General features: G+C 48.0%; 1 protein-coding gene across 2 annotated transcripts in view; it reads left to right on the top strand.

The window, feature by feature from the left end:
- DLGAP2 (DLG associated protein 2) overlaps positions 1 to 21,246 on the top strand; it is a 141,556-nt gene extending 120,310 nt beyond the window's left edge. For both annotated transcript variants that reach the window (XM_036838833.1, XM_036838832.1), the window contains 5 exons: positions 1,409 to 1,494; positions 3,137 to 3,552; positions 12,320 to 12,411; positions 18,472 to 18,624; positions 21,028 to 21,246. In XM_036838833.1, coding sequence (XP_036694728.1) covers positions 1,409 to 1,494; positions 3,137 to 3,552; positions 12,320 to 12,411; positions 18,472 to 18,624; positions 21,028 to 21,246 — 966 coding nt within the window. The remainder of the gene's footprint in view (positions 1 to 1,408; positions 1,495 to 3,136; positions 3,553 to 12,319; positions 12,412 to 18,471; positions 18,625 to 21,027) is intronic.
- The last annotated feature ends 2,037 nt before the right edge of the window (positions 21,247 to 23,283 follow it).

Genomic DNA, 23,283 nt, shown 5'->3' with positions numbered 1-23,283 from the left:
GACTTCTGTGCGTGTTTTCAGAATTACACCAATAAACAGTGGGGAGCCCCCGACTGCTGCCCCCAGCTCCGCAGCCCACCGGGAGCTGCAGGGTCTCCATGGGGCCGTGTTGATTCTGGCCACAGCGGATCAGTGCAGAGCATGGCTCTGCCCCCGACAAGCTGTGCACCCCTGGGCAAGTTACTCACCTTCTCTGATTCCTCAGTGTTCGATGTGGCTGGAAACGACACAGGGTATCATGTGCACCAGGTGTAGTAACACTTGTCTGCTCTTAGCATGGTACCTGGTACGGGGTCAGCAGAAAACAAATGCCAGCTCGCTCTTAGTACCACGACTTCTACTCACCACAAAATGAGTCAGCCCCCAGTGACAAAGGCTTAGCCGAGGGGCATCCCGAGTTACAGGCATGATTAAGTACACCTTTTCTTTCATAACTCACAGGAAAGCGTCCTGATTATTTGTTTAATGGTTTGTATCTTACCCTTGCAGCAATCATTAATATTTTTAAGAAAAGATGTGTTTGACAGTTTAGTTATGACATTTGTGGATTGGGGTCAAAAGTCCTTTTGAGACAGTAGGCAATATTCTTTGTGAAAAGGAAAAGGGACAGTGTAGTAGCTGGGATAATATTTGACTAAACTAACCTTTGGTTTTGCAGACTTTTCATCCTGAGAGTTTGCGGGGGCGGGGGGGAGTTGTTTGTTTATTTGTTTGTTTTTTTAGAAAACCTGCGCTATCAGAATTCTCTCATGAGTTGACTTTACACCAGTGATGATCATAAATGGTTCTTTGGGTCCGGGGAGACTTTTTGGCAAACGCAGCCGCCATAAGGATTGTGTGTAGAATGCACGATTTCTGTTCTGTTCTGACATCGCCCTGCTCTGGGCACAGTCGTTAGCAAAAGAGAGACAGTTCTGTGTAGGCGCAGATGGAGAGGTTGCCTCGGTGTTCCTGGTAAAGGCTTAAATTCCTTCCGTGTGTTCTTGTATGTGGATGCAACCATCAGCACAGTCCTATTAAATCGCTTGTGTGTCTTGTTAGCTCTATCTGGTTCATGCTGTACCTGTAGGGTGTGACAAGAGCTTTTAAGTCCTCTCATAATGCAATCTAACAAAGCCTATTTTTTGCCCGAGCTAAACAAAGCAATTTTATTTGCATACATTTAAAAGACTGAGGTGCCGTGTTGAGTTCAAGTGGTGATGCAGAATTTGACGAAACACAGTAGCAACTTACTTACACCAATATGAGTGCATTTTCCTCTCTCTGTCATTTTCCTGGGTCAAGTGCATCTCTGCATTAATTAAACAAATACATAATTAATTACCACAAATGAATACACACACACAAAGAGTCCCTGGCCCAGGTCCCATGTCTCGGTTCTAAAATAAGGTGTTCTGTGTTGAATTAGGTGGAAACAGCTACCGACTCTGACACGGAGAGCCGTGGCCTGCGGGAGTACCAATCTGTTGGCGTGCAGGTGGAGGACGAGAAACGGTAAGCAGCCCCCCAAATACCCCAATACCCGCCATCTCCCAAGCGGGGCTCTTGGTTTGTAACCTGACTGCAAGTGTCTAGACCACACTGACCATCAATGATTCAGGCCATTTGACCATCAATAATTCAGGCCAGGAAACAGGGTCATATCTTTATATTTCTCAGTGTATATCACTCAAGTGTGAATTAACTTCCTCCTATGCCCTGTTTCTGCAAGCGGCAGGGGACTCGCTTTTTCTAAAGTAATTTACCACCTACGAAAGCAGAGGGGCTGGCAGCTCTGAAAGTTAGAGTCCTTTATCCAAAGGGAAAAAACAGGCTGAGGGTGCAACAAACACAGGTTTTCTCACCTTATAATGTTAAAAGTAAAAGGAAAGACAGAGAGAGAGGGAGGGAGATTAAAAGAAGTTTAAGACCTTAGCTGTGCTGGGATTGTGACACTTCAAAGGAACCCCTCAAACTGTCAAACACAGAGAAGTCCATTACAGAAGTGTTGTTTTTGTAACAAAACAGGGTGGCTATTTTATTTTATATTTAGAATAGCATATCTTGTAAATTTCATAAGAACAAATTCTGATGAGCGCATTACATCGTGAAGCCCCAGTGATTCGCTCACGGTGGAGGGCTTTAGGACCAACCTGCAAAGATTTTGATTGCCAAGGAATTCAGAACACAAACTGATGGCTTCCCCCAGGACGCTGAGCTCTCAGAACCCGCACGTCGTCTGTACCTGGGGACCTGGGCTGGCTGTCTCTGTCCCCCGCGGTGGCTTGTTCTCAGCTCCTTTGCCTCCAGGGCAGGAGATGGTGGCAGGTCCATTAACCAGCTGTACTCACAGCTGTGTGCCATCTGGGGGGCCAGTTGTTGAGGAGCCAAAACATGTAGCATGGGCAAAGTTTGGATATGCAGACACACATGCACACGTGCACACACACACACACACACACACACACACACACACCCAGAGTTCTCACCAGCAAAATCTGCACTCCTGTTATAAGCTCACTTCTGCCAATCATTTCAGTAACTGGCTGTGTGGAATGACTCACATTTAAATACATACGATGAAAATGTTTTTTAAACACCTGCTGAGGTCAGAATTTGGATTCATTATTTTGCATAAAAGACAAAATCGGGATGATAGTACAATATTCAGATAGGAGAAGAAACTCATGTCCTGAGCTGTGATAGGAACAGCCACCAAAACTCAGTAGGACACAGATGTTATTACTTAAAAGAATTGTAGACATAAAAGAAGCAGCAGGGCTTCGTTTTACGTGTATGCCACAAACAGAAGAGAGTAAACTTGTAGCGTCTTTCTGAAAGGCAAGTGACCACTCCAAGATAGTGGTTTCACGGGATACATCAAGCCTCCTTGTGTCGTGCAATAAACTTAAGTCTTAAGTGGGCATTATTTAGACATTGAAACTTAGGTAGAAGGTAGAGGTTCATTGTTTGCAAAGCCAAATGGTGTTCTGCCATAGATGAAGCACCAAAGTGCTTGTAATAGAGATGAAAACGCTCGTCTTCTCTGCAAGGTGCTGGCTTGTGGCCCAGGCGCACTCCTGATGGGTGCATCTAGGTTTTGCTGCACGAGGTCACCTCGCAAAGGCCCCACTTGTCCCCCTTGCCTCCCTTGCAGATGCGGACGCTTTAAGCGTTCCAACAGCGTGACGGCCGCGGTGCAGGCGGACCTGGAGCTGGAGGGCTTCCCGGGACATGTCGCCACGGAGGACAAGGGCCTGCAGTTCGGGTCCTCCTTCCAGAGGCACTCGGAGCCCAGCACCCCGACCCAGTACGGGGCGGTGCGGACCGTCCGGACCCAGGGGCTCTTCAGCTACCGAGAGGACTATCGGACCCCCGTGGACACTGCCGACCTGCCCCCTCCCGACCCCTGGCTGGACCCGTCCATGGACACGGTGGATGGCAGCCACGTGTCTCCGTGCCACAGGGACGGCGCGTGGTTTCTGAAGCTGCTGCACAGCGAGACGAAGAGGATGGAAGGCTGGTGCAAGGAGATGGAGAGGGAAGCGGAGGAGAACGACCTCGCGGAGGAAAGTAAGGGCCCAGGTCTCCTCTGAGGCTTGTAGACACTCGTGATGTTGCCGTAACACAAACGGCAGGATCCCCGGGGAAAGTCCCTGGGTCCCTGAGTAAATTTAAATGAGTGGGCTTCCTACTGCCTCCCACCAATTCTAAGGCACAAGTAAATGAGCAGAAAAGCAATCGCTAAAATATTAAAGGGCATCCTTTTGTTTTGTTGTTTGTTGGATAACAGGCTGGCTTGTGCTCACAGGGATGTAGTTTATCTCCTGTTGCACGTGCCGGTTCTCTTGAATTCTGGCAATGACTTGATAGGGAGCAGTTCAGATGTTTTCTAGAATCATGACTGTCCCGTGTTTATAAGAAATTGCTTTGGCTTTATGCCAAAGAAACATTGGACATGGTAGACGACTAACCAGCCAGCTGGTGATGGTGGCTCCCGGTTCCCCATCCCCGGGCGGGTGGGGATCTAAGTTCCCTGACCTCACGTGGGCAGCGCAGATCTGCTCCCAACCCTTTACGCCAGGTGGGTCTCCGGCTCTTGCACAGAAAGGCACCAGCCTCCCCTTTCCCTGAAGAAACTTATCGTCAGGATTGTCCAGAAGCAGCATCCTTTATGAATTGCTGTATTGATTTCGAAACAGATAGCTCCCTACTTTGTTTATAGACCAAGAATACCACAAGAATGATTGCAATGTACATACAACTAACACTTGTCTTTACCAAATACAGTTTCACAGAGGCGTTTCTGAATGTCTTAACTCGACAAAGCATGCTCTTTTAATTTTTTCTTTTTCCATGAAGTCCTTTGTACAATTGCTAGATCACTATAAATCCTGAAGTTCAAAAGGACACCTGATGTCCTTGGGAATGTCACCCTGACATTGTATGTCCAGAAATCTGCTGTAGGAGAAAATGTCAATAATCCTGGCAGTGGAGGCACAAGGATGAAAGTGTCAGGACAGTAACTTATAGACGCAGTGGCCCTGGCCACTGAGGAGTCCAAGAAAATGGTTGGTGTTTTGATCCTGAGTTGTTAAAATGTACATTGTTAACTTAGGAAGAAAGGGGGAGAGTGCCTTCAAATCCCCAGTTCTCTTCTCCCACATTCCTCTCTCAGTCATCACACCCCACACCTCCTTCACCGGAGTGGGTACTAGACGCTGAGGGTTTTGGAGGAAGTGTAGCCGGTGCCCCGGCCGTGCGGCGTCGCTGCACGTAGCTGCCAAAGTCACACCGCCCCCATGCGTTTGTCCACACGTGTCACCTGTCGAGGGCACAGCCGACAGTGACTGCGCTCAATCCGATGTTTAAAAATCCCTCGTTTCCCGCAGCTTTTCTTCACTTGTCAGTATGTGCTTCAGCGGGGCGAAGCCGTTTGAATTGTATCAGGGATTTATCCTCTTTATCCCGAGTTGACCGGGGATTTGAAGGAGACTTTCAGCTCCCGCTCTGTACACACCCCCGCGTTCAGCCCAGGCTTGGTGAGTGGTCCTCGGGGCTTGTAAGACGTGAGCCTGAGGTTGATGAGTCGGGATGTGTTTCCTACACCCTGTGGCTCCTCCGTGAAATGCCTTTGAAGGGGAGGAGATGGGGGGACAGTTCAGCAAGAGGTAACCCTTGTCAGGGCTTACCCCACAGTATGTCTGTAGCATTTTATTCTAGAATCATGTGGATTTACACCGTTTAGGACACATCCACAAGGTTCTGGTCTCCCTCTGTGCATGGAAGAGATGGAGGCCTTAGTCCTTGCTGTGTTTGTAAGACAACCCAGAGCAAAACCTGCCATGTCATGATTTTCCATATTTAGTGTGTACCTTTAATTCAGTTATTATTTTATCAAGGATTATCATTTTTTTTAAAGATATGTTTTTTAAAAGAAATCTCTAAGCCATCATGTACTGAACACAGTGCCAAGGGCTCCGCTAAGTGCATCACTTACATCTTCAGGGGCTCAGCATAGCGTGATACCTGGAAAATACTATCACCTTTATGGAAGTAAAGAAACTGAGGTCCAGAGAGGTTAAAATCTTGCCCCACATTCCACAGAGTAGAGCAATGGAATCCAGGCTCAAAGTCAGAGCTGTCTTGTGTCAAAAGCTGTGCTTTCCCACCACGCTGCCCGACGTTTTTCAATCCAGATGTTCCATTCCTGGGAACTTCTTCTCTGTATTCTAACACTGTCTTCTTCTGCTCTTTTAGAAAATGTTGAGCCCCTATCCCTGGCCATTTACTTCATTCTGATTCTCTGAATCTGTGACACCCATTTGTGGTCCAGAGAGAATCCCTGAGCCTTAAAATACATACTTGGGTTGTGCCTCAGCCCTTGGAAATTGAGAGGTGAAATTAAAAGGCTTCAGCACTGAAGCATTGTCGTAAGTTATGATTTTCTTGTCACTGGGGCGTTCAAGAAAATTCTGGGAGTAATGCCGTAAGTGTACTGTGTCTGAAATCCGATTTGATGATCTACAGTGACCCACATCAACAATAAGAGTCCATCACTTAGGATGTTCAGTTGTCTTATTACTGGACATCTGGAGAACACATTTTTCCTTCAGCAAGGCAGAGCGGGAAGGGAGTTTCTGCCGTCCCTCAATTGTATTTCCATACACAAGTGTTTTTTTATCTTTTTGGCACCTTCGGGACCTTCTTCTGGACTCTCTCCGTCTTGTAAACACCCAGCAGATATTTGCTGAACCCATACTCTGAGTCGTTCGATAGACTGCAGGTGGATACGAAGAGGAGTGTATAGCACAGAAGCTGCGGTGACCTAAGAAGGGGTGAAGTAAGACCAGGGCAGAGCTGCTCATGGCGAGTGAGAAATATGAAGTGTAGCAAGAGCAGTGCAGAGCCAGTGCTTTTAAAGGACTCTCTCAGGAGCCTGAGAGATGCTGCCAGCAGGGAAAGTCTGAGAAGGCTTCCTGGTGACAGTAGCATCTGGGCTGGACCTTGAGGGGAGGTGGGTTTGGTCAAGCAGGTGGGGGGGAGCGGATGGTGATGAGAGAGCAGGGTCAAGGGCACAAGCAGAGGCAGAGAACTGGCTGGGAGACCCTCTAGGAAGACCCTCCCTTAGACGTGGACTCTGCACCTGCCCGCGGGGGAGGCTGAGCCACGACCTCTCGAGTCCCTGAGCTCTGTCGTCCTCCACTGCCTTGGGGACACGCTGCTCAAAGGCGGGGACGGCTCTGCATTTTCCCAGAGCTCTTACCGCCCGGCCCCCCGCTGTCGTTTGACATCTTAGGCTCCTGGAAGGCTCACACTTGGTACATCGATTATCCGCCAGCAGTGCCTGGCAGAAGCCCTGTGCAACTGAGAGTCAGAGAGAGGAAGAAGGCGGGAAGAGGTGCAGCCTTCACACCCGGGGGGATGGTCACGGCCCTGCTCACGCCTTCTTAAAGCGTAGCATCTAAACCCCACGCATCCTGCAGTCGCCCTCGGCCAGGCTGGGGAAGACCCCGTTCCACAGGCACCAGCTCAATAATCGTGACTCTGCGTGGGTTTTCCTACCACCGTTTAATAACTACGTGCAACTGCATTTCTATGAGGCTCAGAGGCAAAGAACAGAGAATAGATCCACTTGATCCTTTTTATGATTTTCTTAATTTCTTCTCTTATTGGCCTGGCTTTATTTTTTTGTGGACCAAGATGACAAAACAGTTGTTTTGAACCTCAACTGTATGCTTTGCCCATTAAACTAGCACCATATTAGCCACATTTAGCTGTTTCCCTAGTAATGTTTAAAGGTCAGGTAACCTTCAAGTCTAGTCCTCATTTTAAGAACAGATACAGAGTTATTGGTTACGGCCCTTTCATAAAGCAAAGCTTAAATTAAATGGATGTTGAACCAAAACTCTGAGCTTGGAATATTGAAATTTCCATTACGTGAGATAACTTTTCTCCCAAGCTGTAATTTTATAATCACGGCTCACTGAATTGACTGAACGAATTTAGATTCATTCAGCCCTCTGTGGTTAATAAAAACATTGTGAGCCCAGTTAAATACTGGTTTCAGTTAAGTCATGTTAAAGCAGGCTTCCTATTGTTAATACATAAATAGATATATTCTGGAAGGATTGTAAACCATCACTAGACTAGTGTTTTGGGATTTTTGTGTTAATTATGTTAAACCAAACGGGTAAGTGGCATAAAGTAAAACCAAAAAAATTGTATGTTTTCTGAAATAAAAGAAATGGTTCCAGAACCACAAAGATCTTACTCAGCAGGTCTGTAGAAATATGAATGGTATAAGGAACTCAACAGTGGGGTCTCTTGAGAGGTGTTGGGACGTTCTCTTGCCCCTAAAACAGCTCTGCCCAAAAGCGAATAATCTGAACATCGCCAAGTCCGATGCAGGGACCTGCAGACTCACGGAGCTGGGGGCTTTGGTGATTTCCTTCCTCATCTAAGGGACCCCGGCTTCACGAGTCATGTTAACGCCGGCATCGGGGTTCGGTGTCCAGCATGGGTCCCCCAGTCCTTCCGTGCGGAGGGGCAATGCTCCCTGGATGGCAGCGGTGGCAGGGGGCGTGGCTCGGTCCCTGTGCGGTCGGCACAGGGAAGAGCAGACAACAGGTAGAGTGACCCTGAGGATTCGTGGGCCACGTGGCAATGCAGGAGACGAGGAGGCCATGGGCCACAGAGAAAGCGCCCCTGGGTCTGCAGTTTGCCCAGGAGTCCCCATCAGCAAAGACAGCACACTGAGAACCAGAGCCAATGATGATGCTTCTGAACACCGCAGCCGCTACAGCCTCTGGGATCTGACCAGTCGTCCAGGGAACGAAGAGCCACTGCTTGTCTACACCCCTGCCAGGACACACAAGCCTGGTTGGGATCCTGGAATCCTGCTAAGGATGTGGTAAGTGCACGACGGAGATGTCCCCACACAGCCCAGCCACCCAGTGGCCGCAGGCAAACTGGAGCATAAAAAGAAACGTGCGCTCAAGAAACACGAAACGAAACGAAAATGATAAAGCCAGAGATGCGGAAGCGAGGAGGGTTGTGAAAGCAGCCGTGTCCCACAGCCTGCTCTACAAAATGAGTCAGGAAGGAATCCCAAGAGATCCCGGAGTAATACATCTTCAAATGATCATTTCAAACTGTCTGCAAATTTTAGAAAAACCCACCTCAAATTTTGAAAGAAAAGAATAGTGTAAATGTTGTCCTGGCACTTCATAGCAAATTTAGATAGGATTGAAAATTGTAGAACACGCATGAAAAATAAATTAAACGGGCAAGTCAGTTAATCAAATTTCTTTGTACATCAAAGGCCAGGGTTGTCTCAGGTTCTTTGTACGTTTGCATTCTGATGAGCATACGTCCTAATCTGTAGCTCTTGAAAGAAAGTGTCTAAACTATGACAAAATTAGGGAAGGATAGTGGAAAAGAATAAATTGAATTTTCGCTTCAAATTCTCTGCAATTATAGGAAGCTATTTACATTATAGGTATCAGATAGAATCATCCCCATTCACTGAGCAGCAAATTCTCCCGCCATTCGCAATCAGGTCATTAGCTACACTCTGACGGTCATTATCTCTCTCTAGCAATAATCAATTTATACCCTTTAAAATAAGTCTCCACTGCATTAAATCAACACCCAGATATCACCCACCTATCCACGTTGTGCTAAAGATGATAAACTGAAGTACTTTATATTAACACTTCCGTTGAAGTACGTTTTAAGAAGAATATGAAAATTGGGGATTAAAACCTCAAAATGGGTAAAACTGATTGACTTTTTAAATTGGGATTGACATATATACACTAATATGTATAAAATGGATAGCTAATAAGAACCTGCTGTATAAAAAAATAAATTTAATTTAATTTAAAAAAAACCTGAGGCTTAGAGAAATTAACAATAAATAAATAAATACCATTTCAGGAAGCATAGAGTCAGTGAAAAGAAGTGCACTTATACATGAGTCACTTCTATATATTCCTGCAGTGACAGCTTGGTTAAAACAGGTCTCTTGAAAGGTTTTCATCAGTCATGCAAGTTATAGGGGTTTACAAGTGAAAATTCAACTTTTCAAAAACAAAACTAACTCTTCCACTCAGCAACAGTGAGACCAGAGCTGCAGAAACATATTCAGTTTGGGGAATCAAACTGGGAACAAAGTAGGAAGTATTTTTGGCCCTTCCAGGAGGTGCTCCAACCCCACTGCCCTCCTGCCAGGCTGCAGGCAAAGCAGACAGAGGAGGTGGGCGGGATCAAGGGTCTGGGGGAGTAAGCCCCTCTCGCAGTGGATTGGTAGGAGACACGAGGGCCCAAGTGTCAAGATGCTGACAAGACGACATTTTTTTTTAAGTCTGAAAGGATGCCAGCGTGTTATCCAGCTAACTCACTTGTATTAAAAGTTACATTTTTAACTCTTCTTCATATTTTAGGAGCAAGCTAGAATTGGATGATATTAGGGAACTCTTCATTTCTTAGGAGCGGTCATGGCGCTGTGGTCGTTCAGGATGATGGCGGATGGGGCTCTGGCCACAGCTTATCCAAGTGGGTCAGGAAAATAAACGCGCTCTGAGATTGGTGATTCTAAGGGATGGGGTGGAGGTGCTTGTGATACTTTCTTTCAAGTTTTCTGCGTGTGAAATTTGCCATAATAAGACTTTGGGGAACAACAATCTGGACAAGTAAGAAAACACAGGCAAACTAAGAAGTGTTTCAGGCCATTAACTTACCCAGGAGAGCATCATGTTCCGAACATGTTGTCTGTAGGGCCAGAGCCTCACCCTGTAAAAATGAAGGCTGTGCTATCCCTTCTGTCGTGTGGCTGATTTCTGTTGCATTAGGGTGTGTCCTCAGCACCCCTTACAGCAATGGGTTTATTTCTGGGACATCAGTTCCAACATGTGACACTTGGTTACATGGTATCGAGGCCCTTCCCAACGGTGTCTGTGACTCTGTTCCCTTCGAGGCAGGCCAAGGAACAGGGTCTCAGCAGCTGTGTGGCCAGGCTCAGGGATCAGTCTTTGATGCCAGTTTCTTTTTTTTTATTTTTTTTTTTTATTTTTTTTATTTTTGGCTGTGTTGGGTCTTCATTGCTGCGCGCGGGCTTTCTCTAGTTGCGGTGAGCGGGGGCTACTCTTCGTTGCGGTGCGCAGGCTTCTCATTGCGGTGGCTTCTCTTATTGTGGAGCACGGGCTCTAGGGTGCGCGGGCTTCAGTAGTTGTGGCACGCGGGCTCAGTAGTTGTGGCTCGCGGGCTCTAGAGCGCAGGCTCAGTAGTTGTGGCGCACGGGCTTAGTTGCTCCGCGGCATGTGGGATCTTCCTGGACCAGGGCTCGAACCCGTGTCCCCTGCGTTGGCAGGCAGATTCATAACCACTGCACCACCAGGGAAGGCCATGATGCCAGTTTCTAACGCACGTTAAATGTCTCAAGTCATTTTATTGAAGGCTGCCTGTCAAAATTACTGATGTTTGGGAAATTGGGGAGAAAGGTAACGAAATTGAGTTTATTTCTCTGGACTCAGGCTACGCCTCTGTGGAAATGCCAGGTCTCAGGCGCCACCCCAGACCCCCTGAGTCAGAATCTGCCTGTAACCAGACCCCCAGGTGACTCACGTGCTAATGGGGCTGGCCTTTGTGGGCTCTTCTCCAGATAAAACCTCAAGGACGTAAGCATTCTGTCCAGAGTAAGTACTTAAATAGCCTGTTAGTGGTGATGGCTGTGTCTCTGCTTCATGACGGACGAACCTCCAGGCTAAAACCCCCCCTTTCCTGAAGGCTTGCCCGCAGGGCACTGGAGACAAGCTTGCCCTGCTCTCTTGAAAGCCTGAGGGAATGGCCAGACTAGCAAACTGACCCGACTTTGAGTTTCAGGGGGTCCATGTGGCTGGTTGTTATCTGTGTCCTGCACAGAGTCTCGAGGGGGACCCAGAAGAGAAGATGCTTCTGGCCATCAGAGGAAGATGCCATGTAAGCTCAGTGAAATAGCTGGGAGTTGTTGCTTTTAGACAAAACGTCAGAGATAAGTGGGCCTGGGTGTAGTCGCCAGAAATGTTTTCCTACAGATTCCTACATGCTTTTGAGAATCATGGGAGCTGGGATCCACCAAAGCTATTATTTCCAAAATAATGACGACGTTTACACAGACTAAGGAAGGATTGGGGCAGAAAGATGGGAAGTATGGAGGCCCCTGGAGGCAGCAGGTGTGGGTTTTTCCCAGAAATTTCATGCCCAAAGTCTTTTATCTGCCCAGTGCAAATCCCAAAGTTGTCACAGCTATCGGGTAATTGGTTAAATCCTTTCCACTGACAAAACTATATTATTTACATTTTCTAAGTGCTATTTGATTAAAGTCTTACAATTTACAAATCATTTCTGTATTAAACTGACACTTCCTACGCCCTGAAAGCGCTGGTGAGCTAGCCCACAGGGTACCCCAAAGCGGGATGTTCTCACTACCACTGAATGTGACGCTTCCACAGGTCAGCGGATGGTGATGTGAGCAGGTCGGGGGAACTGGTCACCCTGCTGACCCCCGAAGGGCTTGGTGGTGTTAGCAGTAGCTTTCCAAGCTAAATTTCCCCCAACACTGAAGTATCCTAGTAGCTGGCATTTGGTCGTCTTTGAATTTCCTTCATGCTCAGGAATGGAGCAGACGGAAAGACAGTTCAGCCCGTGGCCATAATAAATTCAGCGGTTTCACCTCCAGTAACAGAGATGATAGAATAATAGCTTTTGCTCTTTGGGTCATATCCCCTTTGTGTGATGCTTTTGCTTTTGTTTTTTAATGGACCCAGTTTTAAACCTGTTTTTTCTTTTTTTTTAACAGTTCTCGGGAAAATCAGGAGTGCTGTTGGGAGCGCCCAGCTTCTGATGTCGCAGAAATTCCAGCAGTTTTACTGGCTTTGCCAACAGAACATGGTAAGTGGATCCTCAGGTAACCTCGGCCCCTTGTAACCAAGCTGAACGTCCGTTCTTTCTGTGCTCACTGCCTTCCTGCCTGTTAAAAGACCCCTGCACATGTGCAGCCTGGTGAATGAGTGGGGGGACACTCCCAGCTTTGGGGGGGGGGTGTGATTTAAAAGTGCAGCCAAAGCAGAGAGGCCGCGAGGGTATGGGCAGGGGAGGGGCAGGGGTGGGAAGGAGACAGGTGTTTCCCCAGCCGTGAGGGGTGTCCTCTGCCACCCGGCTGTCCCCCAGGGGACCTCAGGAAGGAGGGGAAGCGTAAATCACTGTCACGGCGGATGTCACAGTGAGGACGGTGCTAGGAGGTGGCTTGAAGAGAAACATGTAAACAACCACAGTGCAAGAGATTAGGAAGAGATTTTAGAGATAATTTGCGCTTTATATGTTACAGTCAGGAGTGAACAGAAATACCATGGACTAAATTAGGTAATACGGTTGGCATTAAACTTGGTTCTGATCTTCCTGAAAATCAAGGGGACACTCTTACCTATATGTATACTTATATGATACTATACTATGTATAAATAAATATAAATATATATTGTTACACACACACTTTTCCTTATCTGACTAAAGAAAATATTCACCTGATATTATTTGGAGAAATAACCAAACAGTAATCACATTACTTTACAGGTTCTTTTATTTATAATCCATACACTGACTTCTTTCAGACCAAACATTTTCATTAAAACACAAGTAGGTCTCTGCAAGGTCTCCCATAGCAATGGTTCAAGGTGATTTGATTTTGTTTTATTCTGTTTTTAAATTTACAAGGAGGCGTGTGGATTTACAGAATGTTCTTCCACATCAAAGGCAGCATAGCACGTCAGAGTTGCCAATTTATCCCTTTTAATCAGGATCATTAAAAAGTATGTTTTCTCTAATATTTTCCAATTAATCCCATTCAAGTTCATCATGAAATTTAAAGAGTTACCGCCTGGTTGCCTATGACGTGAAGTTATAATCAACATTTAAAAGGGGAAACAGGCAGGTTTAGAGTCCCTGAAAGAAACATACAGCTGTGGAAACATTCAGTTATCATGTTTACTGGGCATGTTCTAGCGTCCTCCGTCGTGTGTATTTAATGATTATCTTTAAGGAATTGATTTAGGCCATTGGAGAGAATGGTCCGTATTCCACCGAGTCTGGTGGGGAGGGTCCCCATCTTCAGGACCCTACACTCAGCAGAGGCACATTATTCAAGCTTATAAAATCTGCATGTCTTCTCTGCCAGAAGCAGCTGATATTACACTTAAAAATTATCCACCCTAATAGTTTTGATCCATCTTATACATGTCAGATTGCGTTTTGTGTTAACCTTAAAAAGTCTGGCGTGACGGCTTCCTTTTCTTTTGACCTCCGTCTGGATTAGACCAAAAAAGTCTGGAGCATTTGTTGGAGGAGGTCAGGTTGGGGCCCTAAGCAGGCCTATCAGCAGAAATGCTGAAATGCTGACAGTACGAGCAGGGGCCTTGCTCAGCAAAGCCACACTGCCCACACTTTGCAGCTTTAGGCCGGTGACTAGTTTTCAGTCAAAAAGTGGCCCCAGGAGATACGTCAAGAGCCCACCAGCTGTTTAGGATGGACAACACCAGGCAGGACCCGCCCTTGAAGCTGGCGGGTCGATACCGGTACCTCTCAGGCCAGCGGCTCAGCACCCCAGAGCAGGGAGAAATGGAGTCATGCTCAGACCGGCCGGTCTAACAGTGCACTTGAACACGACCCACGGTCTCTTCTCAGCCCTTCTCAGGAACCACAGCTCCCAGAGAATGTTCCGGAACATGGAGCCTCAGAGCCCACGTCCCACCTGGATCCCACGGCCTGCGGTTAGCAAGGACGGATGGCTCTGTACATGTTGCTGGGGGAGGGGTCCGGCCTGGCTCACCACTGACATGAAAAAATGAGATTTACAAGCAGATCGCGCGTCTGAACATCCAGTGGACACGGATGCAGTCATCTCCTGCACAAAGCCAGACCCTGGCCGTGCCCAGCTCCACCGACGCCACGGCCTCTGCTCCCTGGGAGCCCAGAGGACAAAGGTTTCGCCGGCCCAGCGGGGAGGGCAGGTGACCACAGAGTCCACTCTCGGGCGACATGAGCCTCAGCACAGCCGTGGGGCAGGACCAGGGCCCGAAGTCCCAGCTGGGGACCCGTTCCATCCCTCGGACACGTTCAGGCCCCGTCACGCCTGCACCTGCGGGAGAGGACGTTGTACTTGTGTCATCTTCCAGAAGAGCAGCTGAGGACCTGCCTTTGGGGGGAGGAGTTCCCCCCCCCAGCCCTGACTGTCCAGGGAGCCCCCGTGTGTCCCCGTCACCTGCAGAACACGTCCCCGGAGGCAAGACCTTCGCTCTGCTTTTCTTCACAAGCAGTGGCTGAGCTCAGACAGGCAAGTACATGACAACCCAGGCGACTGGATGAACCGTCCTGCCCCTGCCCCTGAGCCTGCACCTGACCTTGCACCTGAACCTGCACCTGCCCCTGACCCTGCACCTGAACCTTCTCCTGACCCTGACCCTGCACCTGACCTTGCCCCTGCCCATGAACCCGCCCCTGACCCTGACCCTGACCCTGACCCTGCACCTGACCCTGCCCCTGCCCCTGAACCTGAACCTGTCCCTGACCCTGCCCCTGACCCTGCACCTGCCCCTGACACTGCACCTGACCCTGCATCTGCCCACTGTGCTCCTCGATCCACATGCCCAGGTCGCCTCCTGGTGGCTCAATGGAGAACGGGCTTCAAACCACAGACAATGGCCCCGGGTTGCAACTTTCACTCCAGTCGGAGGAGGAGAAAGTGAGGGAATTTTGTGCAAGTCGTTTGGACAGTGGTTCTTACCTTCTGCCCTCAGGTCAGCACAGCTGCCATCTGGCTGCGTCGGCAGAACGGATGGGGCTCAAAGAGTGACCTTGTGGATGTGGATGTGGAACCAGGACTGAATGTCTGTGTCCCCCAACATTCACATGACGAGGTCATGAGGGTGGGACCCCCATGCTGGGATCAGTGCCTTCATAACAGAGACCCCAGAGAGCCCCCAGCCCTTCCTCCACGTGAGGACACAAGAGAGAAGACGCCGTATGTGAACCAGGAAGGGGGTCCTCACCCGACACAGTATCTGCCAGCACCTTGACCTTGGACGTCCAGCCTCCAGCACTGGAAGAAGTAGACTGTGCTGTTTATAAGCCCCCAGTCTGTGGTTTTCTTGTTCTCTCAGCCCAGATGGACTAACACAAAGGTTAAAGGAAGTTTAAACCCAACCAAATAGACGTTCTTGATGTGCTTCATGGGAAGGACTTATGAACAAGCCGGAAATGGCACATTTTAAGCAAATTCAGATAAATGTTTACCTATCAGAAATTTCTCTGTCTGTTTAACCTGAGATAGCCCCACACTGAATCAAGGGAACCACACCCAGAAAAATCCACACCCTTAACCCGAGGGTGGCAAACTCAGGTGCCTGCAGGCAGGTCACGCAGCCCGGGGAACTCGGGGCTGCGGTCACCAGCCAGCGCTGGGCGCCGGGGGCGTGGCCAGGCCGCTGGCCCTCTGCTCTTGTGGAGTCACCAGCTTTAAGTAGAGAAAACTCATTGAAACTACACATACATCAGGCGCCGTGTGCAGAAGCAAACCCACACATGCGCCCTTGGCTGCCCGTGTGCCGCTCCGTGGTATCACCTGCACCCTCCAAGGGCGGGGACCTGTCCCCGAGACATTTCTGTCCCTTCAGGAGATCAACTTGCCTGCCCTCCCTCCGCGTGGGAGCGACGAAATATACATGGTACATTTGTAGGGCGTCCCTGACCTTCAGAAGCAGGGCTGAGACCGCTCAGAGAACAAACAGAAACGGCCGTGGCTCCAGGCCCATCTCCCCAGCGCCCATGACCACCAGCACCACTGCAGACCCTCCCCGGGCACCAGCTTCCCAGGAACCCCACAGGCGACCAGAACCATGGGACCTGCTGCTGCACCAACTGTCAAGCGGCTGGAGCCTTAACATGTGCCGCCATCCCCAGGTTCCAAGAAAGCGTTTTCAAAATGAAACAGCGAAGGAATGTAACTACACGTGTATTCTTCAGTAGACTTTATTTTTCTTCTTCCCATTTCCTCCAGTTGTGTTGTGATATAATTAACATACAGCACTGAATAAATGTAAGGGGTACCACATAATGATGTGACTTACATACATCATGAAATAATTATCACTATAAGCTTAGTGAACATCCATCATCTCCTATGGGTACAAAGGTAAAGAAATAGAAAAAATATATTTTTCCTTGCGATGAGAACTTCTAGGATTTACTGTCTTAACAGCTTACCTGTATAACACACACCAGTGTTGGTGGTATTTATCATGTTGGGTACCGCATCCCTAGCGCCTGTTTATCCTGTAACTGGAGGTTTGTACCTTTTGACCCCCTTCCGCCACTCCCCACCCCATCTGCAGTAACCACAAGTCTCATCTCTTTTTCTAAGAGTTTGTTTCTTTGTTTGTTTGTTTTTGAAATACAACTGACCTACAACACTGTTAGTTCCTGTTACACAACATAGTGATTTGATGTTTCAAGCTGATCACCACAGTAAGTCTAGTTACGATATGTCACCACACAAAGGTATTACATAATTATTGACTATATTCCCCACACTGTACACTTCATTTATTTTGCAGCTGGAAGCCTGTAGCCCTTAATCTCCCTCACCTATTTCCCTCTCCCCCCCCACCCCCTTCCCTCTGCAACCAGCCGTTTCTTCTCTGTATCTGTGACTCTATTTCACTCATTTTGATTTTTGTTCACTCGTTTTGATTTTTAGATTCCACATATCAGTTAAATCATACAGTATCTTTCTTTTTCTGTCTGACTTACATGTTGTTTCAAATGGCAAGATTTCATTCTTTTTTATAGCTGAGTAGTATTCCATTGTATATATATATCTTCTTTATCCATTCATCTGTTGATGGACATTTAGGTTGTTTCCACGTCTTAGCTATCGTATTGATAAATAATGCTGCTATGAACGTTGGGGTGCATATATCTTTTTGAATTAGTGTTCTTGTTTTCTTCATGTAATACCCAGACGTGGAACTGCTGGATTGTGTGCTAGTTCTATTTTTGATTTTTTGAGGAAACTCCATACTATTTTCCATCACGGCTGCACAAATTTACATTTCCACCAGCGGTGCACGAGGGTTTCCTTTTCTCCACGTCCTCACTAACCTTGTTATCTCTTGTCTTTTCGTTGGTAGCCATTCTGACAGGTGTGAGGTGACATCTCATTACGGTTTCAGTTTGCATTTCCCTGATGATTAGTGATGTTGGGCATCTTTTCATGCACCTGTTGGCCATCTGTATGTCTTCCTTGGAAGACAGATCCTCTGTCCATTTTCTTAATCAGGCTAATAGACTTTATTTTTTAGAGCAGTTTTAGGTTCACAACAGAATTGAGTGAAAATACAGAAAAATACAGAGAAAAATCCCATACACCCCCCTGCCCGCACACACCGCAGCTTCCCCACCATCAGCACCCCCACCAGGTGGTACTTTATTACAACTGATGGACCTCCAGTGGCACGTCACCACCCAGAGTCCGTGGCTCCCATCAGGGCTCACTCTCGGTGTTGGACATTCTACGGGTTTGGACGAAGTGATCATGACACTATCCACCATTACAGCACCCCACAGAGTAGGTTCACTGCCCTAAAAATCCGCGGTGCTCCGCCTGTTCTCCCCTCCTCCCCTCAACCCCCATGGCCACTGGTCTTGTACTATCTCCATAGTTTTGCCTTTTCCAGCAGGTCCTAGAGTTGGAATCATACAGAATGTAGCCTTTTCAGACTTTTTAACTGTCAGCAAATACTTAAGGGAACTGTTCCTGAATCCTCGTGGGCCCTCGGGAATATCCGCACCCGATTCTGAACTCGTGGGGCTTCTTCCTAACCCGCTTCCTTGGGAAGAGCAGCCCCGGCCCCGCCCCCCGAGGCCTCAGCAGCTCTAACTGCGCGTGTGTGTCAGCAGGACCCCAGCGCCATGCCCAGGCCCACTTCGCAGGACCTGGCCGGGTACTGGGACATGCTGCAGCTGTCCGTCCAGGACGTCAGCATGAAGTTCGACGAGCTGCACCAGCTGAAGCTCAGCGACTGGAAGGAGGTGGCGTCCCCGGAGAGGAAGGTAACCCCCCACCTGCCGCTGCCACCTCCCGGCGTCCAGGCCACCTCCTCCAAATGCCACGTTATTATGTGTGTCTCGGTCTTTGATTAACAGTACGGGATCCGATTTTCAGGGATAAACCCATGTGTGCGTGATCGGGGTGGAGCTAAAGTCGTCAGCATGCGTAGTGAGTCCCTTTCTTGCTGACAATTCCCGGAAGACACCAACAAAAATCACGTTGTCTGCCGCAGTCTGGTTTCCGGTAGGGTCTGTCCTCTGCGTTATCGCCATCAAACCTCTGTTTGTACTGTACTGAGATGGTTTCCCACCGGGGAAGTTTCAGTTCAGTTACAATGCCTCCTGTGGAGATAAACTTTCCAGTTGCACATCTGCAGTTGAAGACAAGGAACACTTTAAACTTTCCTGAACAATTTGAGGATGTAAACTTCCTGGCCCTGAAATAGGCTGAAAATGTCCATTAAGTTTGAACCTATGGTTTCACCTCTTCCCTTTAGAGATCATCTTTACTGGGGCTAATAGATAAGTGTGAATTAGCTATAAAGATATTGACTTCCTAACACATTTTAGAGAAGTTCTACGTAATCATAATCTGATTTTTCTGGACAGACTATCAATTAAAATGACAAAGAAAATTAATCCAACATACTTTGGGACAGTGGTGTTTAATATGTAGTTCAGGGTGTATATCTAGATAGTTAGAATGAAAGAATCATCATCACCATCCATTTTCCCAGAAACGTGCTGCCCACCATCGTTGTGGGGCTCCAGGCTGGAGGCCATCGCTCCATTGCGGGCGGCTGACAAAGTCCTCACCGCGGATAATGGGGCCGAGGGTCCCGCAAGCCACCAGGTTGTACATAAGCAAGTCCAGGAAATCTATGGTTTGGTTTTGAAGTGAAGGAAATCATAAGTAATGATTCCAAATGAAAAAGTTCTTCGAAGAAATCACTAAAAATACAACTTATTAAACTAGTCTGATGATATGCAAAAATCCTCCCTATTTTTCATTCTTCGGTAATTGACAGCTAATAATCCCTTCCACCTCAACTGTACACAGAGAGTAGTCCTCAAAATGAACACAGTTCCTGCTGAGGGTACAGCACCCCGTCCAGAAGGCGAGCAGCCCTTGAACGCGGCCGAGGCTCCGTGTCCTGCAAGCGGGACACAAGTCCTGACCCTCTGCCTCATAAATCTGCTCAGCCACCTGCCCCACCCCGTTCCACTGCAGGACGCCTGTAAGCCTCTTGAAAACGGAGACTCACAAGAATGGTTGATTTCTTACAGTCCCATCTTTCAGAGGCTGCGAAAGGAGAGGAGAGAGATAGATAATCACAGTCAAGCACTTAAGGCAGGAGTTAAATTTTGAAATAGCTGGAAGTCTTCACAAATTAATTACCCCTGATTGTACCCCTGCCAAAAAAGCCAGGAGGGACGTTGCTTCTGGTCCAAGTCATTTTAAAATAAGTCATGGGAACAAAGTTTCAGACACCAAAACGATCTTCCTGCCAAAACCAGCAGCACACAACATCAGGATTCTGCCATGTGTTCACCTGAACCTGCACTAGTGTCCAAGCCCGGGCCCATCTGGTGCCCTTCGGATTCTTTTGGAGGCTGGAGGGAAAGAGACAGAGGAGTGGGTGCCCCCCTCAACTATCTTCTCAGAAAAGGCAGCATCCGGGCCCCGTATGTAACACCCCCTTTCCTGACAAGGATACTGGTTGCTGAGTTCCCGCCCTCCATCCACTGGGAAGGTCCAGCCTTGTTAGCGAGGGGCCACAGCAAATAGAGAACACAGTGTGGGACACAGACCTTCCACCAGGACCCTTGCAAGCATTGTGTGTTGCTTTGCTGCAGAATTGTGCCATTTCTCTTTCTGGAAGAGGCATACACGTATCTTGGGGTGACTTGTTTGAGAACACGAGCTAAGGGTCAGAAATAGTTAATTTGCATCCTTTTACCAAGTAAGCGAAACATCATATGTAGTTCATGTCAAAGGGCTTAAGGCCCATAGTAGAGAATTTGGGCATCGGTTCCCTGAGACACCCTGCGAGAAGGTTTCCATGTCCTTGGACCTTGGAGTCTTGTTGAAAAGACTGTCGCGTAGGACAGGGCTGTCAAGCGGCATCCTCCGAGACCCCTGGGAAACTCAAGAACTGTGAGCGCTTGCCAAGTGTTCACCCAGCAACAGGGTCAAAATAACTTTAAGACTAGGGCGGCGTCCCACGCGCAAGTGCAGGATGGATGTCCTCGTGTGTAAACACTTCCCCCGGGGGATCTGGGGGCAGGCGCAGCAGGCCCACCCCGGGCAGGGTCACGCCGGCATCGGGTGGGCGCGGGGCTGTGAGCGGGGGGGACGGCCGGGCTCCTCTGACTCCCCCAATTTTGACTTGTGATGCTTTTCAGGAGGAAAGAAAGGTCCCCCCTCCAATACCAAAGAAGCCCCCCAAAGGGAAACTTACCATCACCAGAGAGAAGTCTCTGGACCTGCCGGACAGACAGCGCCAGGAGGCCCGGAGGCGTCTGGCGGCGGCCAAGAGGGCAGCGTCCTTCCGCCAGAGCTCGGCCAGCGAGCGGGCCGACAGCATCGAGATCTACATCCCCGAGGCCCAGACCCGGCTCTAGGGCTCCGGGCCCGCCCCTCCCGCCCCTTCTCCCCATCACCCGTGCCATGCATCACATCCCTGGTCACTCCTGTGTCACTCCTCCAGCAAGCTCGCCCCAGCTGTTGTGTTTGTGCCATAAACACCCTGGAACACCCTGCCGTCCACGGTTTGCGAGCTCACGGCCACGACGACTTCTCCCCGGATGGCCTGGCTTCCCGTCAGCAGGGACGGAGAGGCATGGGGACACCTGACCTACCCACTCTGTTCTCAGAGGGGGACGAGAACACCTCTCGAGATGGAACCCAGTTCACACTTTGTTATTTATATTTTTATAAATTGTGTGATATTAGAGGCAAGAATAACAAAAAAACTATGAATGGGTGCATCTCACCACTCACTCGAGGCATTAGACACCCAAGAGGAAGGTGCTACAGCTTGAGTGCAGGAAAGAAAGACCCCTCCCGTGGCCTGGGGTCACCGTGCCCTGAACCCAGCTGACCCCTCACGTGGTTCTCTGTGCCAAGTCTATGGTGATGAGAAGTCATCTCTCCAGCCACCAAGCTCCCCGCCATGTGCTTCTCCAGAAACCTGGGGGGTGAGAAGTCTGCCCCCCGCCACAGATATTCAGCACAGCATCTACACAATCAGAAAGTCAGCTGAATGTTCATTCACACAGGGAGAGACAGATGGAAACAGAGCAGAGTCTTAAGAAAGGCTGGCACTTCTGTAGCAGGAGTAGAAAGGGCAAAGAGTTGTCCTCACTCAGATAAAAGAGTCATTTATTTTTTATTCCTTTGTAACTTAAAATGTCACACATGGTTCTGTCTTTAAGTTTCACCCTTTATGCACCATGTGATTTTTTTTTATAGATGTATATATATTCTCAAATGCTCTGTCAGTTGACTTTCCAGGGTATCCTTAAAAAACAAAACAAAAAAAAGTTTGCTTGTTTAAAATGACAGTTGTGATGTTGTAAAAAGTTTAAGAAACATGAATGTGAGTGGTAAGTATCTCTCAGTTTAAATGGTAAAGAAGAAACGTAGTTTACATTTGTATTTTTCCAGAATTCTCTTGTCCTATGCAGTATGGCTAAAGTCAAGAATATATTTCTTGCCTGTTTCAGACAAAAAGAAAAAGGGCACATTGTGATTTCCAGCTGTGGACTTCAGCAAAAGTCCTTCGTTTTCGTGGTTCTGATTGGCACCAGAGAAAAATAGGAAGGTCTCTAACGGAAGGTTTCCCATTCGTCTCATGAAATTTAGATGCCGTGACCGTTGTTCCAATCCGACGGTGTGTGTGTCTGTTCAGACATCACTTCAGAGGAAGCGCCTGTGGATTTATCCATTTGACCCCATACTAGAGTCCTCGCTGTGACTCCAGGTAAAAGCAGGTGACGCGGCGTTTCCGCCCGAACGCCGGGTCCCCTGCGGCCCCAGGGGTGCTGTGCCCCCAGCCCAGCAGCACAGACCCTGCCCCATAGCACTTTGTTTTCTTACCTTGACTCGCACTTTAAGACGCACCCAGCTCTCCCTGCAGCCTGATAATGTATGAGAGCCTTCGGTGAGGTCCTCGCACAGCTGGGGCGCACCTTAACGCCTGTAGCTTTTCTTTTTTCCTCATATTCTACATTTCACGAAGCATGGGGTTCGTAGGAGCACAGATGATATTAAAGCATGTTTAGCTTCAAAGTTTTACTTTTTTAAAGCTGAGTAGTTAAGAATTCCCTGTAAGGACAAAACCCTGTAAATGGAACCTCATATCTGGTATATATTTTACCAAACAGCCTTAAAATATATTTGGAAGCAAAAATCAGTATGAATGTATATCCTTGAAAAATGCAAAAAAAAAAAAAAAAATTCCCTGAAATATTCTTCTATAAATGAATCCTATTTCCCCCAGAGTATTCTAAACGTTTTTTTTCTACCTAAATAAATACCTAAGTCCTGAGTAGTATACAATACTGATGCTTCTTCCTATATTCAGTATACTATGTTAAAGACAAATGTATTTGCAAGCATTGGCATTTTAGACTTTAAACATGATGTATTATTAAGAC

The sequence above is a fragment of the Balaenoptera musculus genome, chromosome 21 (genome assembly GCF_009873245.2).
Source record: "Balaenoptera musculus isolate JJ_BM4_2016_0621 chromosome 21, mBalMus1.pri.v3, whole genome shotgun sequence".
Lineage (NCBI taxonomy): Eukaryota > Metazoa > Chordata > Mammalia > Artiodactyla > Balaenopteridae > Balaenoptera > Balaenoptera musculus.
Note: the sequence above shows the minus strand (reverse complement) of the source record. Positions and strands in the feature narration are given on the sequence as shown.